General features: G+C 31.8%; 1 protein-coding gene across 14 annotated transcripts in view; it reads right to left on the bottom strand.

Annotated features, from left to right (window-relative positions):
• The window catches only part of LOC129808301 (uncharacterized), a 48,675-nt gene that overhangs the window by 16,136 nt on the left and 20,291 nt on the right, over positions 1–12,248 (bottom strand). For 10 of the 14 annotated variants that reach the window (XM_055858191.1, XM_055858148.1, XM_055858156.1 and 7 more), the window contains exon 3: positions 9,992–10,114. The exons of the other annotated variants lie outside the window; for them this stretch is intronic. In XM_055858191.1, coding sequence (XP_055714166.1) covers positions 9,992–10,114 — 123 coding nt within the window. The remainder of the gene's footprint in view (positions 1–9,991; positions 10,115–12,248) is intronic. 14 annotated transcript variants of the gene reach the window in all.

Raw genomic sequence — 12,248 nt, 5'->3', positions numbered from 1 at the left:
AGTTTGATTAAAGAACAACGATATAATGGTGTCTACACACTAGAAGCAATTTTTGTCAAAAATTGCCCTTAAGAAAAAAAATCTGACGTTTCTGCCTCCAAGGATAGGGGAAATTTTCTTTAAAAAGGCATTTTTTAAAGAAATTGCTTCTAGTGTGTAGATTGTAGATGCTTTAAGAGTCGAAAGAACATCTATAATTGGGCAGGGAACACTTGTTGAAAGTTTGCTGAAAAATATTGAAATTTATTTAATGTAGGGGAGAGCCTACATGTTTGAGATGCGGGAAGTTTGAGACGCGGTGGATTATTATTTGTTTATTTAAGTAAAAGAGCGACAAAAAAACACTAATAAAGTTATTTTAATAAAGTTTATACTAGTTAATATACAAAGCGCTACACAAAGTTTCAAGATAATATTCTGAATTTTTGTAAATAATGCCTTAATGCCAAAACATAAAAAAGTGTCACAACATGCCGGCTATCCACTATCTAATAAAATTCAATTGAAATATTATGTTTTATCTTTAATCTACCTTTCTCTATACAGCGAGGTGTTTAAATTTCATATCTCAAATGGTACTAAAAGAGTACTCATAGGTCCTAACACAAGCTTTTAATGTGCCAGTTCATCCTAGATAGGAATTTCAATTTTTAAAGTCATCCTTAAATTTCTTGATGATATGTAATTTTGGGTCAAATCAATTTTTGCATATTTTGCTTACAAAAAGCATAAATTGTCAAAAAAAAATTTGTGCAGATTGACTTTAATTTTTTCTACTGATTTGTTTTTTTTTTACGAATCTTTTAGTCAAACTTGTGGAAAAACACGCTGTAAAACAATCAGTTGAAATTAATTGAAATTGTATGGGAAATTTACTATACAAAAATCTAATATAACGTTTAAAAGAAGCAGAAAATTAAACTTGCATAATCCGTCGTCCATTTTGCGAAATATTAACAGTTTGCAAATGCGATTTTCTATTTTAAAATTAATAATTATAAAAAAAAATCAAATTCGTCAATTACTTAAGGATAGTGATTTCTTTCATCAAGAAAGTGTTTTCGAATTAATTTTAAAATCGTTGAAATGTGCAGTAACTTTAAAGTACATTGCAATTTGATCGAGATATGTATGTGTAATCCAGAAATAGAGTAGTTTTCTTTAAAGAGGCGGGTTGAAAAATTAAAATGAAATCGAGTATCTTGAAATCAATTGTTTTTTAAAATTGTTTTCCAATGTATTTTTAAGAAAGTATTATTAGCCATTCTTCATGCCAGGACGAACTTTTTGGCTAAGACTGAGAGTGTTTCTGGATGAAGAGCATTACCAATAAGGGTAAGAATAATTTTTATCATTACTTAAAACGCTCAATTATGTGACTTAGCGCCACTTGAATTTTCTTTTTTTTTTCAACAATAGGGAAAACCGGAAGTCGTCGGGAAGAGATAATCACTCAGGGAAACACATCAACTATCATCAGAGCTTTCGGCTCGGTCTCCAAGCCTTCATCAGTGGTCAAGTCTTGCAATCTTTCTCTGAGACTCGTTCAGGGTTTTGGTCAGGATTACACCAGGGCATAAAAGGGAATGGGGGCACTCTTCTTACACTGTATTTTACAAATTTTTGTATTATTTGGCACAATTTTTGGATCTTATTGTTCGTCTCAAGTCTTGCTGGGAATTTCAAATTCCCAAAATTCACTGTATTTTACAAAAAATTGTAAAATACAGTGTAAGAAGAGTGCCCCCATTTCCTTTTATGCCCTGGTGTAATCCTGAGCAAAACCCTGAACGAGTCTCAGAGAAAGATTGCAAGACTTGACCACTGATGAAGACTTGAAGACCGAGCCGAAAGCTCTGATGATAGTTGATGTATTCCCCTGAGTGATTATCTCTTCCCGACGACTTCCGGTTTTCCCCATTGTTGATTGCAATTAACGTCGGCTTATACCCACAATTTCTTTTTTTTTTATGTCCGTCTTATCATCGCAATAAAGAGTGTTCTTCCACAAATGGAAGAGGATACTATCCAGTGTTTTCAATAGATCTTACATAAATCTACATCAATTTAATGATGAGTTATCAATGAAAAATAACGTAAAGTTTCTTAGTATCGTTGATACAGAAGTAAAGATATTTTAGATAATGTTTAAAAGTTTCACAAGAAATCCTTAAAGTGACGATTTTATTTATTTTTTATTTATTTATTTAATTCATGTCCCTGTATACTAATAATACATTATGGGGCTGTACTGTACATTTTCTCCTTATTTGGTTATTGATTTTTTTTAAAATCAATGTAATATTTAATCAACTTTTAATAAAGTCTGATAAAACGAAACAAAAGAATAAAGAAAATCGTAAAATATCTCTGATTAGAGTTTCACGCTAATAAACTCATTGAAAGGCTAAGAAGATCATGTAAAGGTATACGCTTTTACGTGATTTTTAAGCCTGTTATATGCACGATTTTCACTTAAATTTAGTCTTTTTATTAGGGTCTCATAAAAACCAGATTAACATATCGCTTTCAATCACATTGTGAGCGAGAGTGACTTAAAATTGTCAATATAGACTCTGCCGTAACATCTCGTAATATGCGGTTTTTCAAGCATTGAGAAAACACTCTTGAAAAATCTTGCGTATACGTAAAAATAGGTGTGGCTTTAAGAATTTTCAGTCAATCTTCTAGTATCTAGTTGTATTTTCTAGGACCAATTGATTAGTCCAATTGTATCTTTTATTTATCACTATAATATACGACGAAAGTGAGTCTGTGTGAATATCTAAGCTCATTGAGAGCACATGCAATTTGCTTTAGAAATAAAATGATCTTGCAGTACATTATTGTTTATATTGAGGTAGGTAATTTAAATTGACTCATCGTTATTCCAAATGATGTGATCTTGCACAAATTGCACATAATTGGGTTAGGGAATTTTCTCTCTTAGAAATTATAATCTATAAGAAGTGCAAATGATGTTATTCAATACTGAAAGAAAATCTTTTGAAGTCTTGTTACAAAATCATGGGGAAAATTCACTTTTTAGCACCGTACGCCCGTATAGAAACTCTCTGTAATTAATATACTCATCAGTGGCAATCACTTTCTCAACCACAAGGGGAGGAAATAATCTCCAAGAAACATCTATCACGTATGACATTAGCCAATTGTCTCTCGTTTTGTCAGATATCATGAGCCGCACTCTTTTGGTAGTCACTGTTGAATCAAACAATGAGAAGAATACAAGAAATATTGCATTTCATTTGCAGAACAAATGTTAACTGGTTGAGATAAGTATAGTCGAAATAGTATAAAATTCATACTTGGAATAATTCAGGTGTTATTTCTCAATTTCAAAACTGCATTAATATCTTTCTCTCTGAACTCCACCAAGACTCGATGGCCTTCTTGCAATTTTCCCTGCAAGTGAAAGGATGGTGATATCTCCATTTGCGTTACCCAAGTTTCATCTGGGAGAAGGAGAAAAAATCTTTTTTTTTTTGCTGCAAATTTGCCATCAGAGAAAAAGTGGCAAAGTTCCTTTCACACAATCAATGTCCATTTACAAATAACTTTACAAAATATTTATCGCGTTTTTACACACCATTTTCATGTTTATATTGGCGTGGAAAATATTAACATTGTCTATATGGATGTTTGCCGAAGAGCCACGGAGGATAGAAAGAAAAAAAAACACAAGAGCCCCTCGAAGGTACTTGACACTCTTTTAGCGTGTGTATTGAATTATTCAATTAAATATCCAACATTCATTCGAGAACTATATATAATGCTAACTCTTTCATTTTTCCAAGATCACTCTTGCAAAAGTTGAAGAAACTACCTCTCAAAAGTATCAATATATGAGAAAGTTTTTACCCTTCCTGTTTAATTTATAATGTACAAGATCCGGAAATATTTATGATGAATCGGAGCATAAAATTTGCTTTAAGAAAAAAATCTTTCTTCATCTTATTTTCAGATATTCACGCATTATTTACGTTACTACTAAGAAGAATAGTATAATACTGCCTATTATCTATGCCTTAAGCACAAAATGAAAAGTGTCTCTCTTACCATGAATATTTTAAACTTTTGTTGAGACAATGGCTATTTCATTTGGTCATTAAACCTTTATCTGTAAAATGTTATGGAAAAATTTAAAATGTATAATCTCTAAAGTGAGTGATTTATGTAAGAAACTGTCTGACTCAAGCAAAACAAGTCAAAATTGTAGTAAAATGACCGTAAAGAAGATTTTTAAAGTCCAAAAACATTTCAAAATTAATACAAAAAGATAGGGAATATTCGCAAAAAGAAAGAATACCTAAATTTCGCAATTTTATGCCACAAGCCTTACTGATTTGAATTTGAAATGAAAGTCATCTCGCATAAAGTCAAAGTCATTTGGAATTAAGTAATTTGGGTATATCAAGATGAAGACACACCTCCGTGAACTATTAATAACATAATATAAAATTTCTCAAATGGATATATTTCTTAATTTTAATTAATTTAACTCTTTATAACCTATCAAAAAATAAAAACGACTGCAACGCTTTACGATTGTCTGGAATTTTTGAATCAACGGAAAAGCAATCTAACTTTGCACTTTTATAAAACTTTTTACATAAGGGAAATTGGGGCAGTAATAAACAAGGGATAGTCCGTAAACTCTGCGATTTTTTAATTAGATTTTATGTGACTTTAGAGGGCGATAGCTATGAATTCATAGATGAGGAAAAAATGCCCTACATTCGGCGAGTTGGGTTACTTATTCAATTTACTTAGATTTGCTATAATATGGTCTAACCTGTCTAACGTGTCTAGGGGAAACTGGGGTACCACCAAACACTTTTGAAAGATGCGATTTTGACTGAATTTCCTAAGAAAACTGTGAATTTTAGAAAAAATGTTGCTTACCCCATGTTATAATCTTAGGTATAGGCTGCATATTAATGTATACAAGGATGATGTGAAGCACTTCAGTTTTCCGTAATAAGGAAAATTGTGTCACCATGCATTTTTCGCTTTTTTTCAACCACCCGGGGTACCAATAAACACTTTCTGGGGCACCAAAAAACACGTCATTTTCCCACTCATTGAAGTTATTTTGGGCATTCACGACAACTCTTAATTATAAAGAAGGTATTGAAAATGTAAATAATTCTCAAAAAAGCACTGCAAAATTTAGAATTAGTGACTAAAATAGCAAAAAACTAAAGCACTGCACACCGAAAATACTTTTCAATAGATTTTTCATCATTTTGACAATATTCGACTTCTGACTGGAAAGCAGCGCCACTAAAATCGTGGCAAACATTTTACCTAAAGTTCAAATTTTGCGCGCTCTTCTGATTGTTTGTGATAAAATCGAGAAATCATTCGTCAATCCTTGATTAAAATCATTTAAAAATCATTGAGAATCATTTAATGCAAAATTGGGTTCTTGAAACTATATATCTCCTGAGTATTGAATGAAAATCCCATGAATGGATATAAATGTCAGAAATCGAACAAAGAGGGAGATGAAGAATAAGAAAGATAAGAGGAAAAATTTTGCCATTCAAACTACGCTCGCGACATCTGCAATTGTGAGAAATTTGCCTGTTTGTTGGTGCCCCAAACTCTGTTTTATGATGGATTTTATATTCTTTAAAAAAAACGTGAACATTAATTTCTTTAGTAGATACATAAATATTATCCCAAAACCTGTAGGAAAGTACTGATGAAGTGAAATTTGATGTAACTTATTTCAGTTTTATGTTCCAGGTAGATATATAAATGACTAAAATTATCAAAACCTCACAATTTTGCGAAAAAATATTCTTATTTCTAAACTACTTGAACTATGTGGATCATTTTTTCTCTGGACAAGCATTCCTATAGTATCTATGATTTCATGTAAGTCTCATTCTCTGAAATCTTATACATATTTAAAAAATCGCAGTGTTTGGTGGTACCCCTGTTTGGTGGTGCCCCAGTTTCCCCTAATATTATAAGGTTTTATATTACACTTAATGCAAATCGGTGAAAATGTCATATAAATTGACTATAAAATGTTAAGAAATTGGTTAGGAGAAACTGGGGTAACACCAAACACGGGATATCACCAAACACTGTGATTTTTTAAGCGGATATTGGATATCAGAGGATAAGACCGATAGGAATTTATAGGCACTATAGGGGTGCTTGTCCACTAAAGGAATGATCGAGATAGTCCAAGTAGTTTATAAATAAAAATTACTGTTTGGTGGTACCCCGTGCTTGGTGGTGCCCCAGTTTCCCCTAAATAATTCCACCGGCCGAGTTGAGGAACTAGCCGACTTGAGAGCACTTTATCTTATAAGGGTACTTGAAGAAATGGTCGACATAAGTCCAAGTAGTGTACAATAAATAAAAGATATGGAAAAGCGTCCCAGCTTTGCGAAATGCTCGAACTCACGAGATAGAGGTCTCCATGAATTAGATTTTCGCCTGATCCTTTGATGCGTTTGATGCTTACTGGCTTACTTGCGATTAAATTGATTCTTAAATCACAAAAATATTTCAAAATCAAAAATAGGTAACGAAATGATCATTCTAGAATGCTCTTTCATGAGTTACAAGCATACGGACAAACAAAAAAATGTAAATACGAAAAAGATAAGTCATTTACGGATATTTTACCAATTCATTACTGAGTTTCAATACCTTCCAAAAAACCCTAATTTAATGAAATCTGTTGAAAAATAAGCCATGTAGAGTGGTTAAACTTCCGACCCAAAGGATCATTAACATGCCTCTCATTTTCCACCCACCCCTCCCCTTCCCCTCCAAAACCATGTTTTTTTGGGAAGGCTCGAAAACGCGTCGTGTGACTTTTTTCATTAGATATGTTTTAGAGATTACCCAGACGAATATTTCGTCTATTACACGAAAATACCGTTGAATCATTCCTACTAACGGATTTTCAAGGTCAAAGGTTAAAAAAAAAACACTAGAGAGCGCATTTATCAAAGAAATTGTATCATGTTTGAGCTCTTTGGAAAGGTCTTGGAATTTCCTCTAAAGCTTAGTCGGTTCCAATCGGTTCTGGACCGGTAATGAACCGGTTCATAACCGATAAATAACCTTTATTCGGAAATCAATTCTATTGCTTTTTAAACAATTTTGGAAAATCTTTTGAATGATTAATGAATCTGTTCAAATCGGTTGAGAACCGGTAAATGGTAAATGATGCGAAAGTACTTTTGAGGTATATAGCATCTAAGTCACGAGTTCGAGCATTTCGCAAGCCTGTGATGCTTTTTTTATTGAGAGTCACCGAAGATCGGAAGCTGATATCTCTTATCGTTTGGGCTCTAAGTTGGTGACATGTTGAAAAAAAGGATTATATAACTGCTCTTTCTTTGAGTTCGAGCAGTAAAAGTCAGTGTTTACATTTACCTCAATTATTACTATTACGTCAATTTCCCATATTTTACGTTCCTCAGAATTATCTACAATGATATTTAGTGCTTTATATTGCTAAAAATTTCGCGTAAATTACACAAACAGTCAGAGAAAAGTCAGATGGCATAAAATTTTAAAACTAAATACGTACAGAAAATACAAAATGACATGTATTGATTATCTAGTTTCTGTTATTTTCAGCAAAATATAAATTTTAATTGATTTCAAGTTTTGTATAAGAAATATTTAAATAATTGTTTTAGTGTTTTGTATTCTCTTTTTTCATAAAGGTCAGCAATTTTCGTAAATATTTGCAGAAATATCTTCAAATCGCTGCTTGAACTATACACATGGTGAATGATGCATTTAATTGCTCATTACCTCTTGTTTTTAGATATATACATAATGACGAATTATTTGAAAATATATATTTTTAAATTTTTGTCTGTAAAACTTCATTTCTTTTTGAGTAGAAATTTTGTTCTTCGATTTTTATTAAACCAACGATTGAAAGCGATATCTTGGCTGGCTTTTAGTATTCCATGTTAATCTGCACTGTGAAATGCATAATTTTTAAACATTGAATACTACAAACAAAGGGTGTATTGTTTAAAGATCCAAAGACAATAATGGTTCAAATTAAATAATAAAAACAATTTAATTCACGTTAAAAATTCAAATTTTACTATTTTGTATTAATTTTAGCTTACTTTTTTGCACTTTTCGTACGATTGAATTAAAAAACCTTAAGATGCACAGATGCAATAATTTGGCGATTAACTTATTACCTGTTAATCATTAACTGTGAACGCCCATCTGCTGACAAAACTAGAAAATCTCAAGATTTGATCACTGTGGAAGACTTTGAGTCCGAGCCGAAAGTTTTTAGGGAAAAATCTGTTTTTTCGTAACTAATCTAATGCCCCAACGCTCATCGGATCTCTCGGATCTCATATGAATAGTTTTAGGATAAGTGTGCCAAATTCCGGCCAGCTTGCAATTTCGGCCACCTTTTTTGTTCCTCGAATTTCCATTAACTTTTAGATTTTACGTACTCTAGAGATTATACAATGCAAAAGAATAACAAAAAATGTACCTTCGACAAACAAGATGACGTGAAAAAGATATTGGAAGAATTCCCGAAAGGCAAGGAACTATGAGAATGAAGGTGGCCGAAATAGGGCACCAAAGCTATGTCTATATTTTTATTCATTTTAAAATGTATTAAGAATGATTTTAGAGTAAATAAAGACGGTAAACTCTTTAAAAGGTTCCAAGCGACACTCTTTCAGAAGAAAGAATTTAAAAAAAATCAATTTGTATTTAAAATATTACATTTCAGACTTAAGACTTTGACGCTTGCATGCAACTATGCTGAAATTTGGCAGACTTACCCTATAAGGCTCTTAAAATTTTTAAAAATGTTTTAATTCGTGTGATAATTCTTAATAGGGGAGACCGGGGCAGAATTAGCCACGTATAGGATTAGACAGTGGCATGTTATAGTTTACCTTAGAAGGAATATTGAGGATACCATTATTTATTCGAAGAAAATACTTTCCTTCCTATTCAATGAAATATTTATCAGCCTTATTCGAACATTTTTTCTACGAATTATACGCAATGCAAAATTTCATTTGCTGGCTAATTCTATCCTGGTCTCCCCTACGGGTCATTTACAAATTTAGACATATAATTTGTTACTACGAACACATGTTAAATTTAAAAGATAAAAAGCAATTATTTATGAAATTGTTGCTAAATCAGTTCAGTTTACATCTAACACGCTTCCTTAATGAAAATTATTTCTATATTTTTTTTTTACATTTTAATATGTTATTTTAAAAATTATATACATGTTTTTACGTTGAACGAAAAAATTATAAAAAATGTGTGTAGTTTATACTTAATGAATATTACCAATTTGTAATAACCTAGTGTAACTTAATAGGGGAATGTAGGCATGGTTCGCACAGAGTGAACCTTCAAACGATGCGAATTTTCCCTTTGTTTGCAAGGAGCTGACCTACCCCGTTCTCATCTCGTTTAATGAGCTTAATAATGATCTATCTAATGGCTAAGAAACGACGAACTAGCTCTTTGCAAACAAAGAGAAAATTTGCGTTGTTCGAAGGTTCACTCTGTGCGAATCATGCCAACATTCCCCTACTGTTTTATTTTTGCGTATTCTTCCAAATACACATCGTGTATGACGTGTGTAAATAAAACAATAGTGATGCAAACACTACCGAATAGTTTAAAACATGTTTTTAAGTATGTAAAGTTTTTGGCGCTAAATCCAGCTTATAATCTTAGTGATTTAATCTCTGGCTTTTTCAGAAATCCAATTACAAAACTACATTTAGCCGAATAAAGTAGTTGCTAATTAATTATATCTCGTTCCTCTAGAAACAATAAATTTGCAGTGTAATTTGTGAAAATATATCGTGCCATTAGTGTAGCGAATAAGTATTTGTGGGAAAAAAAATGTGATCTCTTGTGTGAAATATATCTGGATGGATTGTTTTCTTAAATCTAAGAGGCTGGGATAATTTACCTAACCCAAAGTGCGCCTTTAAACCACCGAGATTCCTCACCCGGAACAATCCAGACTTTTTGAAGGCACAATTAACAACAATACCAAAATCTGTCTCTAGTACACAAGTGCCATGGGCCGTGCCTAGAAAATACAAGAGAGAAAACAAAACTTATAGGGAAATATCCACTTGCACTCTTTTGATCAGTTTTTTAGGCAAGTTCAAAATTATAATAATCTTTCGTAACAAATTGTGACATAAACTTCTTCTATATCTGTGCATATTTCTTTGCTTTGCTATTATATCTTTTAAAGATACCCAATTGAGAATTGCCACTATTCCATCAAATTTATAATCAATCATTTGGTGTAGAGTGAAAACATGTTTTTTTTTCTATTCATTTTGTCATGTTTGAAGAAACTCGATATTTTGCATCAATATTGACTTAATGCAATCCATATTGATGAATATCCAAATTTGTCGATATCCGACAGAGGGTCATGTGAAGATGAGCCTGTGAGTATGATAGCAGAAAAAGTCGTGAATGATAAAAAGTCCGTTGGTATTTGTTTGTATAATGTTAGGTTGAAGAATTTCGATTTTTCGGCTCTTGTTTCACTGACCGCTTGACCCAAATTTAAGCCCACACGACACTGTATCATACTTAAACGACGCGACGGGATGGTCAAAACCAATTGCTCACCTACAAAATTGTACGTTACAATCATACAAAACTTTATACTCTCGAAAAAATTCACACAGATTTAATCTCTGTGAGAATCTTCCTATTGAAAAAGAAGTGAGAGACTCCAAATTTCCCTATTTGTCCAAATTTCCCTATTTGGACAAAAACAAGACTTACGAAAGATATATTTTTATTGAGAGGAGGTGACTTGCTTATTAAGTTGAAAGTGGATATCGGTGGGCACTAAGAATACGTCACTAGAGACGACCAAAAAAAAAAAAATAGAAATCTTTTTAATTTTAATTTTTAGCCAATTTGCAATACACTTCTCCTGTCCCAGCATCGGTTTTAGTAGCCAAATATCGGGTAGACAGGGCAATTTACACAAATTTGTGTTCATAAAAAGAGATTGACAGATTTCGCTTATTTATACAAAAGGTCCATCAAGGCAACTATCGATATGAGATGAAAATTAAATATTGCATTGCAGTAATAATAATTCATTTGGTTATTCATTATTGTTGGTATATGAAGGGAAAATTGTTGGCAAATGCCAGCTAATTAACACGCATGTTCGAAGATATGATTTGCAAGAAGATTCATGCAGTGCGGCTGTTTTTTTAGATGGCTTTTTCAACAAAAAGATTTTACTCTGCCTAATTTTTTTTATTGTATGATTCTCACCTTACTGACAAAGACTGCGTAATCTAAGAGGAGTCTTCATGATTTATGACAATTGCACAAAAGCAAAAGTGTGATAATTGTAAGATTAAAGAATAGCTCATGAATCTTCTTAAGACATCATCTGAAGAGATAAGGGTCAAAACTCTTTTATTATTTACAGAAAATGTTCATGTTCGCGCATTAAAAATTTCTATTGAACTTTTCAGTTTATGTCAGTTATTACTTTTTAAGCACTAACCATGTGTAAATAAATAATTAATCAAAAAAAAACAATCCCAATGCATCATATGATTGGCTAAAGCCTTTGAATGCTTATGAGCTCTCTAACTAATCAGAAAACACAATGGGACTAAAATAGTAAATGAGATTAAAATTTCAATGACATAGGTATGGATTCCGAAAATTGTTTAAAAAAAAATTGACAAAAAATATCCCTTATAACCGGTTACATTATATTTGTTGCACATATATATTTTGTAAATGCTTCAAAAATTAAAGAAAAAACATGTCATAAGAAATTAAATTCCAAGTTAATTGCCTATAACGGCTATAACGAATAATTTATTAATATCAAACAAACATTTGAGCGAGTCATTTGAATTACAAAATAGGATTTAAATTTTAAACCATAATAAATTTTGAAAAACGTTCAGGACAAATGGTGGGAACAAGTTAAAGTACAATATTATAGAGTAGAAAATTATTAATTTGTTAAATTCATTCATTGAGTAGTAGGAGATCAAACCGCAGTAAAGTAAAACCGAAAGGATATTTTATTTTTTAAATCTTAGTTATTTTTTATCAACAGATTCTTATAGGAAATTTACCGCTCTATAACTGTGTGGAATACTTTATTCTTTAGGGTACACTGGGATACCTAATCGGACCTAAACTGAATTGCTTATAAT

This window comes from Phlebotomus papatasi, chromosome 1, assembly GCF_024763615.1.
Source record: "Phlebotomus papatasi isolate M1 chromosome 1, Ppap_2.1, whole genome shotgun sequence".
NCBI classification, from domain to species: domain Eukaryota; kingdom Metazoa; phylum Arthropoda; class Insecta; order Diptera; family Psychodidae; genus Phlebotomus; species Phlebotomus papatasi.
The sequence above is the reverse complement of the archived record's forward strand: the minus strand, read 5'-3'. Positions and strand labels throughout refer to the sequence as shown.